Source organism: Syngnathoides biaculeatus, chromosome 10 (genome assembly GCF_019802595.1).
Source record: "Syngnathoides biaculeatus isolate LvHL_M chromosome 10, ASM1980259v1, whole genome shotgun sequence".
Classification (NCBI taxonomy): domain Eukaryota; kingdom Metazoa; phylum Chordata; class Actinopteri; order Syngnathiformes; family Syngnathidae; genus Syngnathoides; species Syngnathoides biaculeatus.
Window position 1 is genome coordinate 29,676,173 of NC_084649.1, and position 22,184 is coordinate 29,698,356.

A 22,184-nucleotide genomic window follows, 5' to 3' on the forward strand; every position below is an offset into this window, starting at 1 on the left:
ACCCATTGCACGCAGATGTTGTTGACGGTAATCAACCAGTATTTTAAACATTACTCAAACTTGCAATTATTGTACAATGTGATAATTCTCCAGTTCAAACAACGACATTTACGTCGGGAAAAAAAAAATAAAATCAGAACTCGAGGTCAGCCAACTGAATGCCAGTTTGTTTAAGATTTGCAAGTTGCTAATGCTGCAATAAATGCTCTGGTTCCTTGTGTGTCAAACCTTTATACCATTTTGAGTCACGTTCCACTTGGCACCAATTTTAGCAAGTGCGCACTTATCGCGCACTCTCAGCTCACAAGAAAACCTATTCGGTACAGTGAAGGCACTGCAAATGAATTAGATGTATCAAGTTTTTCCTGTATCATTTTGCCGTGTAATTCGGTGAGTGACAGCTGTCCAGCCAATCATACGAGACGATGCAAATACGTTACGCAACCAATCACGGCATTGACAGTACTTGCGCTTGTGCTGTGCTCATGCACACGCCATAACAATAACAGTGCGGTAGAGTTCAGTAATGCTAATGCTAACCCCATACCATGGCGATTTGAATGGGTAGTGAATGTGATGCGTCGGCTCCCCAAACCAACGTAAAAAAGAACTGTGGTTCTTTAAAGATGGAATGGCTGTCGGAGTATGTGCAAATAGAAGACCAAGCGGTGAAACTGGGTAAGATCTTTACTTTTTTGAGTAAGAAAAAGTTCTCTGCCTAACATGCAACGACGCTAAAGTTGTCAAAGGAAGCTCGACTCAAAGCAACAACTCAAGCAACACATTCAGCAGAAAAGTAATTTGAATGCTATTGGAATTATACAAAGACTCAAGATGGGAAAAAGGAGTGGTACATTATTGCGAGAGAGCGCAAATGACCGGGAGAAAAAGAAGTTGTCGCACGCACACAAAAATCTGACCCTGAGAATGTTAAAGTTCTCATTGGCAATATTTTATGTGTCATTAAAATTAATGCATCAATGCTGTCAGTTCAACGCTTACGACCATGCTACCCTGAGAATGGCCGATCACATCAGATCTCGGAAGCTAAGCGGCTATGGTTAGTACTTGGATGGGAGACCGCCTGGGAATACCACATGCTGTAAGCTTCTCTCTCCGGCTAAAGGCAGAGGGTTTGCGTCAGGAAGGGCATCCGATGTAAGTGTACCAAACAAATGTGCTAACGCTGTGGTGACCGCTAACGGGACAAGCCGAAAGGAAAAGAAGAAGAATGCTTTCAGTTGAACAAATCCACGATCACATGGCAAAGTATGTGAGTATAACACAAAGCTGTCGAAGCAGAAACTTTCCGTTTGAATTTGAATTCAATCAATGAGATAGTGCAGAATGAGACTAAGTGTAAGTTTAAAAATGCACCATGCAATACCCTAATAGTAGAATACTCTAATAGACATCTAGTCTGCTCTAGGATTTACTTTCAAAATATTTGTAAAAATTCAGTGGTGGCAGACATAACTTTTCAAAAGATTGATTGATATTGCTTCAGAATTTTATGAATTAGTATAGTATCTTAAAGAGCATTTTAGGTATTAAAATAATTAGTGTTCATGTACAAAAACATATATAGGGTGTCCCCAAAAACCTATACACACTTTAAATAATGGTATTTGTAAAAAATTTTACGTTAAAAATTATTCAAATTATAATAGGTTTACAATTATTTAAAGTGTATGTAATTTTTTTCGAATGCAAATTATCTTATCGAGATGAAAATATATGTTCAACTCTTCCATAAAATGCATATCTTGTTTTTCCTAAAAATTTAAGCTTTTATTAATTAAATCCCGCAAACTTTGACCTACTTTCCCGTACCTGAAAAACGTCTCCTAGACCTTGAACACCTTTATCAAGCTTGTATTCTTCACAGGCTTCATGGGACCCTTCAGAATTATGTTTATTGCTTGAATTATTGGAAAATTCAGCATAGTTCTTACAACGGAAATGAATGGCCGACACGATGTTTATCTCAACTTCTGACGTCACGTCCCTTTCTCGGGTTTTTCCGCTGTGTGGTCGTGTACTTCCAGCGAATCCAGCAATGTGCGATCAATTTTTGCCGAGCATCGAAAAATAAAAATGTTTCCTTCATAACGGATTTCAGATTGCAATTTAGGATAAAAACTGTCTAATATAAGCAAAATGTGAATTGAAGACTTTATATTTATTTTATTTATTTTTTTGGGACAGCCTGTATACAATGTGGACTAGTATTGCCCATTTTGCCAATTCATATATTTTTGGACATATTTTGCCCATTTTAATGTTTAATAAACAAATTCCAATATAATCCCCCCACAAAAAAAAGATGGTGATTTCATCTATTAATGGGAAAAAAAAATCAGTTACCGGGGCCTTTGTGAAAAAGTAAAGACCCCAATTGTTAAATCCTGAATTAATTCTAAGTAATCACAATTTCTCATTATTTTTCAGTGATCACACTCAAGTGTCATTATCTCCAGACTGATTCAATCAAGAAATACCTGATACAGAATCCGTCCCGACAAAATCAACCTGCAAAAAAGATCTAACACAGCTGCAACAAAATGGCATGATCCAAAGAAATGCCAGAACAGTTCAGAAATAAAGTATAATTGACAGCTATCAATCTGGAAAAGGTTAGAAAAGCAATTTCTAAAGCTTTAGGATTCCAGCAAACCAAATGGAGAGCCATTACCTAGGTAAGAGCCAGGTAACTTTGAATTAAATTTCTATCCATCCATAATTTTCCAAGCCACTCATCCTCACAAGGGTTGGGGGAGTGCCGGAGCCTCTCCCAGCGAACAACGGGCGAAAAGCTGACTACACACTAGATTGATGGCCAGGCACATACAGTGAAGAAAATGAGTATTTGAACACCCTGCAAGTTCTCCACTTAGAATTCATGGACATGGGGTCTGAAATTTTCATCATAGGTGCATGTCCACTGTGAGAGAGATAACCGAAAAAGAAAAATCCAGAAATCACAATGTATGATTTTTTTTAACGATTTATTTGTGTGATACAGATGCAAATAAGTAACACCTGAGAAAACCAATGTTAATATTTGGTACAGTAGCCTTTGTTTGCAGAGGTCACACATTTAATGTAGTGGTTCACCAGGTTTGCACAGACTGCAGCAGGGATTTTGGCCCACTCCTCTCCAAAGATCTTCTCTAGATCAGACAGGTTTCTGGGCTGTCGCCGAGAAACACAGAGTTTCAGCTCCCTCCAAAGATTTTCTATTTGATTTAGGTCTGGAGACTGCCGAGGCCACGACAGAACCTTGATCTGCTTCTTAGGGAGCCATTCCTTGGTTTTCCTGGCTGTGTGCTTCAGGTCATTGTCATGTTGAAAGACCCAGCCATGACCAATTTTCAATGCGCTGACTGAGGGAAAGAGGTTGTTCCCCAAAATCTCACAATACATGGCCGCGGTCATCCTCTCCTTAATAGAGTGCAGTCGACCTGTCCCACGTGCAGAAAAACACCCCCAAAACATGATCCTACCACCCCCATGCTTTACAGTAGGGATGCTGTTCTTAGGATGGAACTCATCATTCGTCTTCCTCCAAACAGGGTTAGTGGAACTATGACCAAAAAGTTCAATTTTGCTCTCATCTGACCACAAAACATTCCCCCATGACTCTCCTGTATCATCCAAATGGTCATTGGCAAACTTAAGACGGGCCTTTACATGTGCTGGTTAAAGAAGGAGAACCTTCCGTGCCATGCATGATTTCAAACCATGACGTCTTAGTGTATTACTAACAGTCACCTTGGAAACAGTGGTCCCAGCTCTTTTCACGCCAATGACCAAGTCCTGTCGTGTAGTCCTGGGCTGATTGCTCACTTTTCTAAGGATCATTGAGACCCCACAAGGTCATATCTTGCATGGAGCTCCACTCCGATTGAGATTGACCGTCATGTTTAGCTTCTTCCATTTTCTAATGATTGCTCCAACAGTGGACCTTTCTTCACCAAGCTGCTTGGCAATTTCTCCGTAGCCCTTTCCAGGCGTGTGGAGTTGTACAATGTTGTCTCTGGTGTCTTTGGACACCTCTTTGGTCTTGGCCATGTTACAAGTTTGAGTCTGACTGATTGTATGGGGTGGACACGTGTCCTTATGCAGCTAACGACCTCACACAAGTGCATCTGATTCAGGATAATTCATGGGGTGGAGGTGGATTTTTAAAGGCGGACTAACAGGTCTTTAAGTGTCAGAATTATAGCTGATAAACAGGTGTTCAAATACTTATTTGCAGCTGTATCACACAAATAAATCGTTAATAAATTATACATTGTGATTTCTGGAATTTTCTTTCTAGATTATCTCTCTCACAGTGTACAGGCACCTACAATGAAAATTTCAGACCCCTCCATAATTTCTAAGTTGGAGAACTTGCAATATAGTAGGGTGTTCAAATGCTTATTTTCTTCACTGTTTCGATTCACTAAGCCCACGCTGCCTGTACCAAAGTCAAGCATGTATACCACCATACCATCAGTACCCAGAATTATTTTTTTTTCTTAATAAATTAGATAATTTAAAAAACATTTTAAGTTGTTTTGGGGTTACGCATCTCTGATACATACTTGTTTAAAATTAATTTTAACAAAATGGGAAGACAATCACATATATATTTGAGAAGGTGGGCCAATAGTTTTTCACACCACTGCACGTTGTGTATATCAATGTTGTTGTTTCATATATCTAATTATATAACTAATTATTGATTATTGGTCAGTATATCGGCTATCCGTTTTTTGTGGGGGGTTTTTATTCCCCACATCAGTAACAGCTTCAAAATTCCCTGATCAGTTGGACTCTGCATTGAAAAACTGCTGACTAATATAGGAGAGGTACCTGGTACTCAGCCCAGTCAATGTTTAGGGTTTTGTTCAAGCACGCAGGAATTGTCAAGGGAGCATCCACATAGTCCTGTCATGGGAGAAGAAGGGTGTCAGATTGGGCAGATCCTCATTCTTTTTATTTAACAAACTCAACAATAAATGTAATATCTCAACAAATAATAAGTACCTGATTCCAGTTAAACACAAGGCCCTCAGCAGTGTAGTCACTATCTTTGTAGTCTTTAAAAAACTCACAACCTGAAAAAAAAAAAAAAAAAACATGGTGAGGAATTTAACACTGGATCTTTCAAGGGAAGCACAAAAAACTATTTGCTTCCTCTTGATAAATCTGCGAAGAAAACAGCATTAAGAAGAAAAAAAGGCATCAAACACCGAGATCACGTTTAGGTATCTTCCAAATGTAGATAAAAGTTGTCAGAGTAAATCAAAAACACACCAAAAGCACACACTGTACTGTTAAAAATGGTACATTGGTACTCAGCCATTGAGTATGGAAAATAATTGCAGACACCAGCTTGTGGGGTAATTTCACAGTTACCTGCATTGAAACCAGTCCACAGAAGATTCAGTTATTGCCAACTAAATGACACATACTGTTTATTACTTAAATCATTTGCATTGCATTTGAACATCAGTATTGTCACTAAACAATGTTGACATCTTTTTCTTTCGGCTTGTCCCGTTAACGGACGCCACAGCGTGTCATCTTTTTCGATCTAAGCCTATCTCGTGCATCCTCCTCTCTAACACCCACTGTCTTCATGTCTTCCCTCATAACATCCATCAACCTTTTCTTTGGTGTTCCTCTTGCTTCTTTTGCCTGGCAGCTCCATCCTCAGCACCCATCTACCAACATACTCCCTCTCTCGCCTCTAAACATGTCCAAACCGTCGAAGTCAGCTCTCTCTACCCGACTCGCCAAAACATCCAACTTTGGCTGTCCCTCTAATGAGCTCATTATCTATCCTATCCAACCTGTTCACACCAAGTGAGAACCTCAGGATCTTCATTTCTGCTACCTGTTGTTTCTTCAGAGCCACTGTCTCTGATCTTACATCATGGCTGGGCCTCACCACTGTTTAATGAACTTTGCCCTTCATTCTAGCAGATACTCTTATGTTGCACCCCGCTTGGACCGTTTCTTCACTTCGATACCCTACTCCCCATTGCTCTGTATTGTTGACCCCAAGTATTTGAAGTTGTCCACCCTCGCTATCTCTTCTACCTGGAGCGTCACTCTTCCTCCTTTGCCCCTCTCATTCACGCACATATATTCTTTTTTACTTTGGCTAATCTTCATTCCTCTCCTTTCCAGTGTGTGCGTCCATCTTTCTAATTGTTCCTCTCGCTGTTCCCTGCTTCCACTGCAGATAACAATATCATCTGCCAACATCATGATCCAAGGGGATTCCAGTCTAACCTAATCTGTCAGCCTATCCATTACAACCGAAAACAGGAAGGGGCTCAGCACGGAAACCTGATGTAATCCCACCTCCACCTTAAATTCTTCTGACACACCAACGGAACATCTCACCGCTGTTCTGCTGCCCTCATACATGTCCTGTACTATTTTAACATATTTCTTTGCCACACCAGATTTGTGCATGCAGTACCACAGTTCCTCTCTTGGTACTCTGTCATGGGCTTTCTCTCGGTCTACAAAGATACAATGTAGCTCCTTATGACCTTCTCTGTAACTTTTCCATGACCATCCTCAAGGCAAATAATGCACCCGTGGTACTCTTTCTAGGCATGAAACCTTATTCTTGTTCACAGATACTTCTGTCCTGAGTCTAGCCTCCACTACTCTTTCCCATAACTTCATTTTGTGGCTCATCATCTTTATTCCTCAGTAGTTTCCACAGTACTGAACATCGCCTTTGTTCTTAAAAATGAGAACGAGCACACGTTTCCTCCATTCTTCAGACATCTTCTCTCCCGCTAGTATTCTATTGAATAAGTTGGTCAAAAACTCCACAGCCAAATTGCTTCCATACCTTCACTGGTATGTCATCGGGAGCAACTGTATTACCATTTTTCATTCTGTTCAACTTCTCCCTTACTAATCAATGCAACTTCCAGGTCATTCACGCTTGACTCTTCTACTCTACCTTCTCTCCCATTTTCTTCATTCATTAACTTCTCAAAGTACTCTTTCAATGTACTTAGCACACTACTGGCACCAGTCAACATATTTCCATTGCTATCCTTAATCACCTTTACTTGCTGCACATTCTTCCCATCTCTATGCCTCTGTCTGACCAACCTGTAGAGATCCTTTTCTCCTTCTTTCGTATCCAACCGGGAGTACATGACATCATATGCATCTTGTTTAGCCTTTGCCAACTCTACTTTTCCCCTACGACGCATCTCAATGTATTCCTTACACTTCTCATCAGTCCTCTCTGTGTCCCACTTCTTCGCTTATCTCTTTCCTTGATGACTTCCTGTATTTTGGGGTTCCACCACCAAGTTTCCTTTTCCCCTTTCCTACCAGAAGACACCCCAAGTACTCTCCTGCCTGTCTCTTTGAATACCTTGGCAGTGGTATTCCAGTTTTCTGGGAGCTCTTCCTGTCCATCTAGAGCCTGTCTCACCTCTTTCCGGAAGGCCACACAACATTCTTCCTTTGTCAACTTCCACCACCTGATTCTCTGCTCTACCTTTGTCTTCTTAATCTTCCTACCCACTACCAGAGTCATCCTACACACCACCATCCTATGCTGTCGGCCTCCACTCTCCCCCACCACTACCTTACAGTCGGTAACCTCCTTCAGCGTCCGTTTGCAAAAAATATAATCTACCTGCGTGCTTCTACCTCGCTCTTGTAGGTCACTCTATCTTCCACTCTCTTCTGGAAATAAGTGTTCAACACTGCCAATTCCATCCTTTTTGCGAGGTCCAAAGTTCCTTTGCTGAATGCTGTACTTACCCATCACTTCTTCATCGCCCCCGTTTACTTCGCCAACATGTTCATTGAAATCTGCACCAATCACAACCCTCTCTCTGGGATGCTCAGGACGACTTCGTCTAGTTCCATCCAGAATTTCTCTTTTAACTCCAGCTCACAACCTACCTATGGGATATAGCCGTAAATCACATTATACACAATACCCTCAATTTCAAATTTCAGCCTTATCACTCGATCTGCTACTCTTTTTACCTCCAAGACATTCTTAGCCAGCTCTTCTTTTAAAATAACCCCTACTCCATTTCTCTTCCAATCTACTCCATGATAAAATAACTTAAATCCTGAACCTAAATTTCTAGCCTTACTCCCTTTCACTTGCTTTCTTGGATGCACAATATATCAACCTTTCTCCTCATCATGTCAACTATCTCCTGAGCCTTTCCTGTCATAGTCCCAACATACAAAGTCCCTACACACAGCTGTAGGGTTTGTGCATTTATCTTCTTCTTCTTCTTCCGACTAGGCCGTTTTCCTCTTTTTTGTCTTCAACCTAAATTATCTGAATTTCTTCCTACGACTTAACATTGCCAGGTGCGGGTGTAGGAAGCCCGGGCCACGACCTAACTGTTATTATGGAATTCGTATGATGAACGGTCATATATCTTTGGCACAGTTTTACGTCAGATGCCCTTCCTGACGCAACCCTCTGCATTTATCTGGGCTTGGGACCGGCCGACAGGTAGCACAATAATATGCTGCCCAACAGGCTGCAGATAATCTAATAGTAATGAACAATGTTGACACACAATTGTGTTATTTCAGTAATTGTAAACGATATGAATTACGGTCTCTTTAAAATGCATACGGTCAAACAACAAAACAGTTATTAATATAAATATTTTCAAAAAGTTAATAGAATGCATTATATTTAGGTATGGATGAAATATAAAAATACAGATCACATTGTATAGTCGTATACAGTTACATAACGTGGTTAAAAAGGTATACATATACATTTCGATTTGATATTCGATGTCTAATGTTACAGATTTATATATATCACGGTTATGTGCGCCCCCAACCTGAGCTCAGAGAGCAGTAAATCCACCCAAAGGACACAATTTACATAACGGGATGATACAATTTGGGATATTTAACTCCAAGCACTTTTGAAGTATACATTTGGTAATTTTTTTTTCCAGTTAAAAACTTGACTTTTTTTTTTTTTTTTTTTTACCTGGGTAAGGCACAGAGAGCAAAGTGAAGTCTGCATAGCGTTGGGCTTTGTCTGCCTTCTCAGAGGATGTCACACTGGCACAAAAGAGACCACAATGAGAGGGTGAGCATCTGTTCATTTTATAAATTTTATTCAGCACTCTGTTACTTCAATATTGTTAGATTAACAGACTTTACTGAATCCACTTCTTCATAGCAGGGCCATAATAACCACAAAACCTTTGCAAAAAAAACAATTAGATTTAGTGCATACATCCAATTTTAACCACTCGACCTGTACTAGTTATAAAGTACCAACCACATTCCAGGATTTATGATTTATGCAACTCTCCTCGCTCCTCAATGTTTTGATCACACACAGATCGGTGCAGCGTCTGCAGTGATGCAGACTTTGTATCGTTCCGTTATAGTAAAGAGGGAACTAAGACGACGAAAACGAAGCTCTCAATTTACCAGTCGATCTTCCCATCACCTATGGTCACGAGCTGTGGGGCCGAAAGAACAAGATCCCGGATACAGGGATACATAAAATGAGTTTCCTTCGCAGGATTTATGGGCTCTCCCTGAACAATAGGAGAGTGTTCTAAAACTGGCGGGCCGCGGGCCACAAGACAATATTCTGCAGCCCCACCATAATCTGAAAGTTTAATGTCAGTGTGGCCCTCAAGTTTTACATGAATGGCACTTTTACAGTGTTGTGTGCAAAGCCAACCAATCATGGTGGGGTATATGGCTCTCGGCCATGTGCAAGCAGAGAAATATTTTTCTGAGTGAAAATTACAGCAGCGTTGCCATGTCGCGTTTTACTACTAGTTTTGTACACAACTTGTTGACACATCAGCATTTGTTTAGCTTTTTTTATTAATTCATTTTCCAAGCCCCTTATCCTCACCAGGGTCGTGTGGTGCTGGCGCCAATCCCAGGTATCATCGGGCAAGAGGTGGGCTACACTCCAAACTGGTTGCCAGCCAAGTGCAGGGCACATAGAGACAGACAACAGTCGCACTAACAATCGCACCTATGGACAATTTAAAGTAATGCATGTTTTTGAGGATGTGGGAGGAAACTGGAGTGCCTGGAGAAAACCCACGCAGGCACGGGGAGAACATGAAAACTCCACACAAGCGGGGCTGGGATTTGAATCTCGGACCTCAGAACTGTGAGGCCAACTGTCTAACCAGTTGCACCACCATACTCCCTCCTAGTTTATCTCAATGTGTTTAGCTTTTTTTTTTTTTTTAAAGAGGTTTGAGAAGATTGAATTATCTTTTAAATTTCTTACTGAAATTGGCCGTGATTACATGTGTGCCGAGGCTGCGGCCCAGCCTCAGCCGGTTGCTCCTTCAAGCGGCCCCGAGGAAAATTGAATTTGAGACCCCTTTCATAGGATGAGAAGCTTGGTCAACCGTGAGGGGCTCAGTGTTGAGCCGCTGCTCCTCACCATTGAGAGGAGGCAGACGAGGTGGCTAGGCCATCTGATTCAGATGCCTTCCGGACGCCTCCCTGGTGAGGTGTTCCGGACACGTCCCACTGTAAAGAGAGCCCGGGGACAACCCAGGACAAGCTGGAGAGACTATGTTGCTTGGCTGGCCTGGGAACGCCTCACGATCCCTTCGGAAGAGCTTGATGAAGTGGCTGAGGAAAGGGATGTCTGGGTATTCCTGAAGAACCGACTGCCCCCTGGAAGGATGGATGGATGGATGGATGGATGGATGGATGGATGGATGGATGGATGGATGGATGGATGGATGGACTTCCACTCAAAGTGAACTCTACCCTCTGGACCATTACTTTTTCAACTGGACATATTTCCTGATGGTTTGTCTGACGATCAAAGATTTTTGTTTTCATTCAGGTCTAAAAATGCTCATCATTTGCTGGTTGACCACCTACAACTGACCAATGGATAAAAAAGCTCAAACAAATGCAACACACAATCCAGGACAAATCTCTATGATGATTAAGTACTGTTTGACAATAAGTTTAATTTTATAATTGTGGAAAAGTTCTCCATTCTGCCTTTCAATTTTTCTGCTTTTTGTTGATGTTTGCATTTGCATGTCACAGTATTAAAAGACTGAACGTCATGGAACATAATTTTTCCTCAGGTTCCTTAAATGACATTCTGCAATTAAACTTTTTTGGGATACAGTAGAGCCTCAATTTAACAGACTTATTTGGAGGCGGGACAATTTATTAAAGCAATGTGTCAATTAACTCATTTTCCTGGACGAAAAACTCCATGTACAGTACAAAACTATTATAAATGGAAATGGAAAAAAAAGATGAAAGATGTATTATAAATGTAAGACTGCCACGACAGATGCAGTGATCGCTTGTGCTTGGGAAGAGTAAAATGCTGGCGAGGTGCTGATAGGACAAATTTGTTGTGGGGTTTAGTCAAGGTCGCTTTCATGACATGCAAGGTTACCACACTTTCTTTTTATACCTACAGTGAAGAAAATAAGTATTTGAACACCCTGCTATATTGCAAGTTCTCCCACTTAGAAATCATGGAGGGGTCTGAAATTTTCATTGTAGGTGCGTGTCCACTGTGAGAGACACAGTGGACATGCACCTACAATGTATGATTTTTTTCATAATTTATTTGTGTGATACGGCTGCAAATAAGTATTTGAACACCTGAGAAAACCAATGTTAATATTAGGTACAGTAGCCTTTGTTTGCAATTACAAAGGTCAAATGTTTCCTGCAGTTTTTCCACCAAGTTTGCACACACTGCAGGAGGGATTTTGGCCCACTCCTCCATTTTCTGATGGGTTTGGGTCTGGAGACTGGCTAGGCCACGTCAAAACCTTGATATGCTTCTTACGGAGCCACTCCTTGGTTTTCCTGGCTGTGTGCTTCGGGTCATTGTCATGTTGAAAGACCCAGCTACGGACCCATCTTCAATGCTCTGACTGAGGGAAAGAGGTTGTTCCCCAAAATCTCACAATACATGGTCGCGGCCATCCTCTCCTTAATACAGTGCAGTCGTTCTGTCCCATGTGCAGAAAAACACCCCCAAAGCATGATGCTCCCACCGCCATGCTTCACAGAAGGGATGATGTTCTTGGGATGGAACTCATCATGCGTCTTCCTTCAAACACAGTTAGTGGAATTATGACCAAAAAGTTCAATTTTTGTCTCATTTGACCACAAAACTTTCTCCAATGACTCCTCTGTAACATCCCAAATGGGCATTGGCAAACTTAAGACGGGCCTTGATATTTGCTGGTTTAAGCAGGTCAACCTTCCGTGCAATGCATGATTTCAAACTATGACTTAGTGTATTACCAACAGTTCCTTGGAAATCATGGTCCCAGCTCTTTTCAGGTCATTGACCAAGTCCTGTCATGTAGTCCTGGGCTGATTCCTCACCTTTGTAAGGATCATTGAGACCCCCCAAGTTGATATCTTGCATGGGGATCCACTCCAATTGAGATTGACAGTCATGTTTGGCTTCTTCCATTTTCTAATGACAGCTCCAACAATGGACCTTTTTTCACCAAGCTGCTTGGCAATTTCTCCATAGTCCTTTAAAGCCCCAATGCATGATGCTACCACCCCATGATTCACAGTAGGGATGGCGTTCTTGGGATGGAACTCATCATTCGTCTTCCTCCAAACACGGTTAGTGGAATTATGACCAAAAAGTTCCATTGTGTTCTCATCTGACCACAAAACATTCTCCCATGACTCATCTGTATCATCCAAATGGTCATTGCCAACTTAAGACAGGCCTTTACATGTGCTGGTTTAAGCAGGGAACCTTCCGTCCCATCCATGATTTCAAACCATGACGTCTCAGTGGATTACCAACAGTCACCTTGGAAACGGTGGTCCCAGCTCTTTTCAGGTCATTGACCAAGTGCTGTCGTGTAGTCCTGGGCTGATTCCTCACCTTTGTAAGGATCATTGAGTCCCTACGAGATAATATCTTGCATGGGGCTCCAGTCCGATTGAGATTGACTGTCATGTTTAGCTTCTTCCATTTTGTAATGATTGGTCCATCAGTGGACCTTTCTTCACCAAGCTGCTTGGCAATTTTTCCGTCGCCCTTTAAAGCCATTTGGAGTTGTACAATTTCGTCTCTAGTGTCTTTGGACAGCTCTTTGATCTTGGCCATGTTACAAGTTTGAGTCTTTCTGATTGTGTGGGGTGGAAAGGTTTTTTTATGCAGCTAACGACCTCACACAGGTACATCTGATTCAGGATAATACATGGAGTGGAGGTGGACTTTTAAAGGCGGACTAACAGGTCTTTGAGGGTCAGAATTCTATATGATAGGTGTTCAAATACTTATTTGTAGCTGTATCACACAAATAGTTTTTAAAAAAGCATACATTGTAATTTCTGGATTTTTCTTTATTATTATTATTATTACTTTCATGTACCTATGATGAAAACTTCAGACCCCTTCATTTCTAAGTGGGAGAACTTGCACTATAGCAGGGTGTTCAAATACTTAGTTTCTTCACTGTATATTAAAATTGGACAAGAAGTCTCATAAAAACAATTAGTGCATCAAAAATATCATGTCTAAGAGACCTGTACACGACAAATACTCAAAGATCTGTTACTATTCCTAAAAATATAGGTACCAGTCTCTGTCTATTGACTGCGCCAATGACTGTTAATTCCAGAACTAACTGTCCATTGAAAGAGTGTGTTTAGCGTTCCAACTAGACACTACCACTACTGTTCAATCCGAAGTCCATAGAATCTGGGCTCCGGAAAATTGAGGCTCCACTGTACACAACACACACACAACGTGCTGTTTGGGCATTTTGTGAATCTGGCAGACACACTTTCGGGTGCACGTTTGTGTACGGAGTCCAGCCCAGTCTTGTGCGTGATCTGTCTGCAGAATAAAACAGTTTCTTACTTCACCCCGAACTTAACCTTCTTGTTCTCCACCATAAGATCACAGATGTAGCGAACTGACAGATACCGGAGGAGCTTAATATCATGGCCTCGGACCTTGTCAAAAAGTTGTGAGTCCCCATTCCTGAGTGAAACATGAGAAAAATAAAGTACAAAGCTTAATTCATGCCCATGAGTGTTACATGCCCTCCACAACCTCAGTTTTTAATGACACTGGGTTTGATCACCTGACTGGCAAGTCATCCTCTGGAAGGTCCTCAGAGTCTGTCAACGTATCGTCGCTGCCCCCTACAAAGTACACATGGAGGTTATCCTGTAGAAAAAATCTCTACCACACTTCAGTTAATGCCAGGAATATAAGATTACAAAAATTTATATGAATTTTATCTTGCCAGTGTCACGTAAGCTTATATATCAATGCATCCCTCCATTTTCTGAGCCGCCTATCCTCACAAGGATCGCGGGAGTGCTGGAGCCTATTCCAGCTATTTTCGGGCAGGAAGCGATGTACATCCTGAACTGGTTGCCAGGCAATCACAGGGCAAATATAAACAAATAACCATTCACACTCACATTCACACCTATGGGTAATTTAGAGTCTTCAATTTCCCTACCATGTGTGTTTCTGTCATGTGGGAGGAAATGGAAATGCCCGAAGAGCAGGCACAGGGAGAGCATGCAAACTTCACAAAGGAAAGGCTGGGATATGCCCGAAGAGCAGGCACAGGGAGAGCATGCAAACTTCACAAAGGAAAGGCTGGGATTTTAAACACTGTCCTCAGAACGGCAGATGCTCTAAAAAAAGGTCCACCATGCCGTCATTTTTATATCCAAGACAGCAGGTGGAAAGGAAGTAAGGCTAGAGGTTTAGGGGGAGGGTTTAAATTTTACCATGGAGTATTTTAGGAAGAGAAATGGAGTAGGGGTTATTTTAAAGGAAGAGGTGGTTAAGAATGTCTACGAGGTGAAAAGAGTATCAGATCAAGTGAGGAGGCTGAAACTTGAAATTATCATGTGATTTCCGGCTATAACCAACAGCTAGGATGTGACCAAGAGTTGAAAGAGAAATTCTGGAAGGAATTAGAGAAAGTAGTTCTGATCAACACAGACAAAGAGAATTCTGATTGGTAAAGATTCTAACAGACATGTTAAAGAAGTAAACAGGGGTGATGAAGAAGTGATGTGTAAGTACGGCATCCAGTAAAGAAACTTTGAGGGACAGACAGTGGTGGACTTGAAAAAAGGATGAATATAGCAGTCGTGAATACTTTTTTCCAGAAGAGGTAGGAACATAGAGTGACCGACAAGAGCGGAGCTAGAAACCCGCAGGTGGATTACAGGTTGTGCAATGTCATCTGAAAGAGGTGACTGACTGTAAGTTAGTGGTAGGGGAGAGTGTAGCTCGACAGTATAGAATGGTGATGTGTAGGATGACTCTGGAGGTGGGGAGGAAGATTAAGAAGACAAAAGTACACAAGAGAACCAAGTGGTGGAAGCTTAAAAAAGAAGAATGTTGTGTGACAGGCTCTCGACGGACAGAAGTAACTCCCGGAAGACTGGACTACTACAGACAAAGTGAACAGAAAGACAGGCAGGAGAGTACTTGGTGTGTCTTCTGGTAGGAAAGGGGAGGAGGAGACTTGGTGGTATAACCTCAAAATACAGGACGTCATAAAAGCAAAGAGGATAGCGAAGAAGAAGTGGGAAACTGAAATGCGAAAGGAATACATTGAGATAAAACAGAGGGCAAGGGGAGAGGTGGCGAAGGTTAAACAAGAGGCATATAATGACATGTACACCAGGTTGAACACGAAAGAAGGAAAAAAGGATGTCCACAGGTTGGCCAGACAGAGGGAAGGAGATGAGAAGGATGGGCAGCAGGTTAGGGTGATTTAGGATAGAGATGGAAATGTGTTGACTAGTGCCAGTAGTCTGCTAAATAGATGGAAAGAAAACTTGGAGAAGTTGATGAATGAAGAAAATCAGGGTGAAAGAAGAGTAGAAGAGACAAGTGTGATGGACCAGGAAGTGGCAACAATTAGTAAGGCGGTAGGTTTTTGACCAACTAATTCAAAGGAAAACTAGCGGGTGAGAAGATCCCTGAAGAATGGAGGAAAAGGGTGCTAGTTCCCATGGTTAAGAACAAAGGCGATTTGCAGAGCTGTAGGAACTATAATGAAAAGAAGTTGAGGAGCCACACAATGAAGTTATGGGAAAGAGTGGTGGAGGCTAGACTCAGGACGGAAGTAAGTACCTGCGAGCAACAATATGGTTTCATGCCTACCAAGAGTACCACAGATGGATTGTATACCTTGAGGATTCTAGTGGAAAAGTAGAGCGGTAAAAAGGAGCTACATTGTGTCTTTGTAAATCTTCAGAAAGCCTATGACAGAGTACCAAGACAGAAACTGTGGTACAGCATGCATATGTCTGGTGTGGCAGAGAAATGTTTAGAATAGCACAAGACATGTAGGAGGGCAGCAGAACAGTGGTGAGATGTGCCGTAGGTGTGACTGAAGAATTTAAGGTGGACGTGGGACTGCATCTGGGATTAGCTCTGAGCCCCTTCCTGTTTGCTGTGGTAATGGATAGGCTGACAGATGACAGATCCAGATGACTGTTATCTGCAGCAAAAGCAGGGAGCAGGTGGTCTAGCCAAAGTAAAACAGAATATATGTGCGTGAATGAGAGGGGTGGAGGAGGCAGAGTGAGGTTCCAGGAAGAAGATATAGCAAGAGTGGACGACTTCAAATTCTCGGGGGTCAACAATCCAGAGCAATGGTAAGTATGGTAAGGAAGTGAAGAAACAGGTCCAAGCAGGTTGGAACAGCTGGTGGAAGGTGTCTGGTGTGTTATGTGACAGAAGAGTCTCTGTTAGGATTTCAGGCAAAGTTTATAAAACAGTTGTGACGCCATGATGTTTGGATTAGATATGGTGGCAATGAAGAGACAACAAGAGGTAGCAGAAATTAAGATGTTGAGGCTCTCTCTAGAAGTGAGCAGGTTGGATAGGATTAGAAATTAGCTCAATAGAAGGACACCCAAAGCTGGATGTTTCGGAGACAAGGTTCTAAAGAGCAGACTTCGATGGCTTGGACATGTCCAGGGCGAGAGAGTGACTGTATTGGTGGAAGGGTGCTTCCCCCCCGATCAGAACCAGAGTTGTGTTCTGTTACTGGACTTCTGTCCTCACCACGGTTTGCCGATATTGAACACCATGTTCAGGCATAAGGGTGTCCACATGTGCACCTGGCACCAGGACACCCTAGGCCGCATTGACTTTGGAGTCGTGTCATCGGACTTGCGACCGTATGCCTTGGAGACTCAGGTGAAGAGGGGCAGAGCTGTCAAGTTGGCTCCTATGGTGGGGGAAGATACCAGTCCAACGTGGGAGGCCCAAACGTATTGTGGGGATCTGCTCCGCTTTGAGAGGAGCCAGATGAGGTAGCTGGGGCATCTGATCCGTCTGCCCCTGGATGCCTCCCTGGAGAAGTGTTCCGGGCATGTCCCACCAGAAAGAGACCCCGGGGACAACCCATGACACGCTGGAGGGACTATGTCTCTCGGCTGGCCTGGGAATGCCTCAGGATCCCTCCGGAAGAGCTGGAAGAAGTGGCGGGTTAAAGGGAAGTCTCGGTATGACCCAACCCAGAGAAGCGGTAGAAAATGGATAAATGGATATACATATTTATAAAATCGACATCTACCAGGAAATTTTAAAGCACTTCATGGATCTCTCTGCGAAAAGGCTGTATGGAGATGTTGCTTTTATTTACCAGCAGACCACAATGGCAAAGACACAAAAACCTAGTTCAATGACCATGGTGTTGCTGTTCTTGACTGGTTAGCCAACTCTCCTGATGTGCACCATACAGAAAACCTATAGGCTATTAACAAGAAGATGAGAGACAACAGACCTAATAATGGTAACATCCAGATGCAAATGATATGAAGGCAGCTATGAAAGCAACCTAGGCTTCCATTTGACCTACGCAGTGGCACACTGACCCAGGAATTCATGCAAATGGAGATCCAACCAAATCTTCAGTCTACAGCAATTAATATTTTCAGATTCCAGACATCTGTGCTTAAAATGTGCTTTTAATGAGTCTTATGTAAAAGTAAGTAAGGAAGTAAGTTTCTTTCGGCTTGTCCAGTTAGGGGTCGCCACAACGTAACATCTCAGATGAAGGTGATACTGTCATTTTCTTGAATGCTGAATTTTAGGCTTTCATCTTATGTAAGCCGTAATCATCAAAATTACAAGAAAGCTTGAAATATTTCATTCGAAGTGGAATAAATCTATACAAAGTCAGTTTCACTTTATGAATGAATGACAAAAATGTTTGAATTTTTCTAAATATGTACTTTTTATTTATCTCTCCACTTAAAACATCCTATTTTAGAGAAGCAGGGACATCATGGAGCAATATTTCCTCAATGTCTGGTTACGATTGATGCGTCACAGAGCACATGAAACTGAAGCAACAAATGGAAAAATATATATAAACTTTCCTATTCAGACTGTATGTACGTTTCTGTGTTAGATTCTGATTGTGGGGTATGTGAGTGTCTGTGCTGTACCAGAGAAGATGTAATTATAGCCTGTCCGTCCATAGAGCTCCCCCCAGCCTGCCAGAGTAGATGAACGACAAATGTGCTGCAGTGAGGGAGAAAAGCAAAGTGGTGACTTAAAACAAAATGTAAAATAATCAAAATAGTGCCCCTGGTGTTAAAATTCTTTCCTATTCATTGTCAAGAAATACTTGAGTTTTACATTTCTTTTATCCAACCGTGTGCATAGAACAATAAGAATCTACCTGAATTGCCTGATAGAAGAACACAAAGTTACCGCTTGTGTGTGTGTAGAAGAAAACAGCGCAAGTTTTTGGTGACCTCAAAGCAGGACGTAGCATGACACACAAGAATGCAAAATATATATTTTGAATTGAGAAAATTTAAATATCTTCCCAAAAAAGGTCAGCTTTTTCTGATGTCTCCCAGTGGATTTGTATCGCATGGAGCAGGCTGAAAGAATCTACTTGCACTAACGGATTACAAGACTGTACTGCTAGGCTAGGAAGTTAAGCAGTAACTCAAGATGAAATTACATTGAGAGCGACAGAGAGCCTGAAATGGTGTGTGACGGAGTCTTTCTGAGACTCTTCAACTGCGATCTTGAAGATGAAGATTTTAGTGGTTTCTGTGAACATGAGGAGAATGAAATAAAAACAATGACTTTTCTGTTATGTTTGAGTCGTTTCACTGCTGTGTTGCAGTCACTGTTTGGAAACAATTTATGTAAATTTAAACAAACCTTTACAAAGTCTTTCTGTATGAATATCTAATTTCACAATGTACCAGTACATATGTATTTCAAAAAAAAAAAAAAACACTACAGATTTGGTGCATCTTATTATCCGGTGCGCGCTGTCATCCGGAAAATACAGTAATCGATCCCATCCCTTAATTAAAAAATAAGGACATTATTTCACACTGACAGTGCAGAAAATGCACAAACAAATGATGATTCACTTTGTGGTTTCAGCTCTAACAGAAAATAGGCAAAAATGTGGATAATCACTTCCCAAAGTAAAAGATGTTTGCAAAAATCTTATTTTGATGGAACACAATGACTGCTTTATTATTATTATTATACAGTGATTTATTATTATCATACATATTTCGACTTTATTGTTTATTTTTTATTGTCGTTGATATTATTGTTTTTTTCTGGGCACTCTGGTTTCCTCCCACATCCCAAAAACAAGCAACATTAATTAGACACTCTAATTTGCCCCTAGGCGTGATTGTAAGTGCGGCGTTTGTCTTTATGTGCCCTGTGATTGGCTGGCAACCAGTTCAGGGTGTACCCCGCCTCCTGCCTATTGACAGCTGGGATAGGCTCCAGCACTCCCCACAACCCTTGTGAGGTTAAGCGGCAAAGAAAATGGATGGATGGATATTTATTGTTGAGAAGCTGAAATACAAAGAATTGACAATTTTATGTTATGCTGTCAAAACAAAAAAGTTAGATTACATTGATAATACATGTCAATAAATTGTTGCACCTTTAAAACACGTTACCGTACACACTAAGTCTCAGTGTTCGTTCCTAAGAAGTGCATTTAATACTGTAAGCCGCTGTAACCTTATACACAGCAAAACTCAGATTTATTTCCCAAAAGTTCGATAAAAATAGTACTTTTTGCGTGAATCTTTTAGATTAAATAGAAATGTAGTAAAATACTAAATACAACTGAACTTTAACTGTACCATTTGTGTTCTATATTAATCGAGGTTTTCATTCATTCTGCTTGATTTAATTAGTTTTAAACGTGTTTATTTCATTTATCCATCCATCCATTTTCTGAGCTGCTGATCCTCGGGAGGGTTTGCGGGAGTACGGGAGACAAACCCAGCTGTCATCAGACAAGAGGCAGGGTACACCTTGAACTGGTTGCCAGCCAATTCACAGGTCACACGGAGACAGACAACAGTCGCAATCTCACCTACGGGCTATTTAAAGTCTCCAACTAATGCATGTTTTTGGGATGTGGGAGGAAATAAGAGTGGCCAAAGAAAACTCACACATGCCGCAGTGTTTATTTCAATTGTATTTAATTCAGTGATTGTTTTGCTTACCAAAAGAGTAAGCCCTTGTACCGGTACCTGTAGCACACTTTATAGAGAATCACTGACATACATTCTATAAGAAGCCTATTCTTGGATTCAGTCAACCTGAAACATTTAATAAACAACAGACAAGGAAGAAGGAAGAGTTCTTAAGATTATTTTACTCACGAGGAGAATGGACAGAAATATACACAGTTAAAATCTTCTACCGCCCTGAAGCACACTATGCCAAGTTTTCCCTTTTTACTTCTTTAGGATGGTCTCTATTTACACAGCCTCTCGGGAGGGGAGGAGGAGCACACAACAGCAACGCAGATGCGTCTCCTCGGCGTCGAGATGCCCAAAAGCCAACCACAAAATGCCCCAGTCGCTCTCTTCTAAGATCAGGGCAGTTCGTGTCTCGCAGCTGTAGCAACTTGGGGTCATGCTCAATCTTGCGCTGTGTCCTCTTCACTGACAATTTCAAATTCCTTGCCTTGCACTTCAAAAACACGCCCTACTATATCTATATCTATATATATATATATATATATATATATATATATATAGAGAGAGAGAGAGAGAGAGAGAGAGAGATATTTAAGTAAGAATGTCAAACATGCCATCCCTCCTGTTGAGACGTGTTACACCATGACTAACTATAGTAGCCCATGAGTATAGACTTTTTTGGTACGATAGGTTTGTTGCTTGGTCAAACATAGATGTCATCTTGTAATGTTGCGCGATTTTTCTTACAAATATCTTGTTCAGCTTTGGGTCTTTATTGTTGCATGTCTTTTTATGTGCCTTTAGATTTCTAAGGTCCGTGGCAGCTGTACTGCTCCTAGTAGTTTTGATAAGAGTTCTGCCTATGTAACTGATTTGCCTGCTGATGTTATCGGACATCTATTCTTCTAATATTGTGCAAAGATGTGTACTGTGGCAAATATTGACTTTGTAAATCGTAACATTCTTTCTTATTATTTTACACGCTTCTGTTAACAGAACACTAATTCTGCTGGCCGAGCTGAGTAATTTGATGGTAACTGTTCATTTTTTATTCCAGTGTTTTTAGTCACTACTGCATAATCGGTTTGTGTTTTCCCCAGTTCTTTTATTCTTAGATGACCCATCTACAAGTAGCACTTCTCTTTCTAAAGGCTGATCTCTCAGATCACTTCTGCTTTTGGCTGTTCTTTTTGCTAACTCTTGACCATCATGTTTTGCGCCATCCTCAGGAAATGGTATCAATGTGATTGGTTTCATCTTGTCTCCACGTTGCTGCACTAAAACAGAGGTCATAAAATGACCTTTACAATCCAGCACCTGTATAAAGGTTTTGCTATAATCTGGCAAGGCTAGAGTCGTGCTTGACACTAAAACGTGTTTTATTTCACAAAAAGCTTTTTCTATTGTGGAAATTACATTCGTGGGTTTGAGCGTTAAGTTGCTGCTGATACAGAAAAAGATGCGGAAATTATGCACATTGTCGAAATTACATTCTCCGTGCGTTGAGACGTTCTCCATGCGTTGGCTTAACACAAACTGAAACTTCAACGTGACAGTGACACTAAGTGGAATTATATATACTACACAGCCCCAAACATATCGTTTTCAAAGCCTGCACTGAAAAGAAAGGTTGGTGGTGAACACAGACAATTTCA

General features: G+C 41.3%; 1 protein-coding gene and 1 long non-coding RNA gene across 10 annotated transcripts in view; one reads left to right on the top strand and one right to left on the bottom strand.

Moving 5' to 3' along the window:
• mtmr14 (myotubularin related protein 14) overlaps positions 1-22,184 on the bottom strand; it is a 114,432-nt gene that overhangs the window by 68,512 nt on the left and 23,736 nt on the right. For 3 of the 8 annotated variants that reach the window (XM_061833435.1, XM_061833436.1, XM_061833443.1), the window contains 6 exons: positions 18,490-18,565; positions 14,133-14,193; positions 13,907-14,029; positions 9,020-9,093; positions 5,038-5,108; positions 4,864-4,938 (listed from right to left, as the gene is read on the bottom strand). In XM_061833435.1, the coding sequence (XP_061689419.1) occupies positions 4,864-4,938; positions 5,038-5,108; positions 9,020-9,093; positions 13,907-14,029; positions 14,133-14,193; positions 18,490-18,565 (480 nt within the window). Of the gene's footprint in view, positions 1-4,863; positions 4,939-5,037; positions 5,109-9,019; positions 9,094-13,906; positions 14,030-14,132; positions 14,194-18,489; positions 18,566-19,016; positions 19,109-22,184 lie in introns of all 8 variants that reach the window. The other 5 variants (XM_061833437.1, XM_061833438.1, XM_061833439.1 and 2 more) reach the window with 3 other exon arrangements.
• Positions 487-21,051, top strand: LOC133507892 (uncharacterized). 2 transcript variants are annotated; one of them, XR_009796934.1, is made up of 3 exons: positions 487-678; positions 9,029-9,121; positions 20,797-21,051. It is a non-coding gene; the product is annotated as an uncharacterized LOC133507892 (long non-coding RNA). The 2 variants fall into 2 exon arrangements; XR_009796935.1 differs by lacking the exon at positions 20,797-21,051 and adding an exon at positions 9,914-10,448.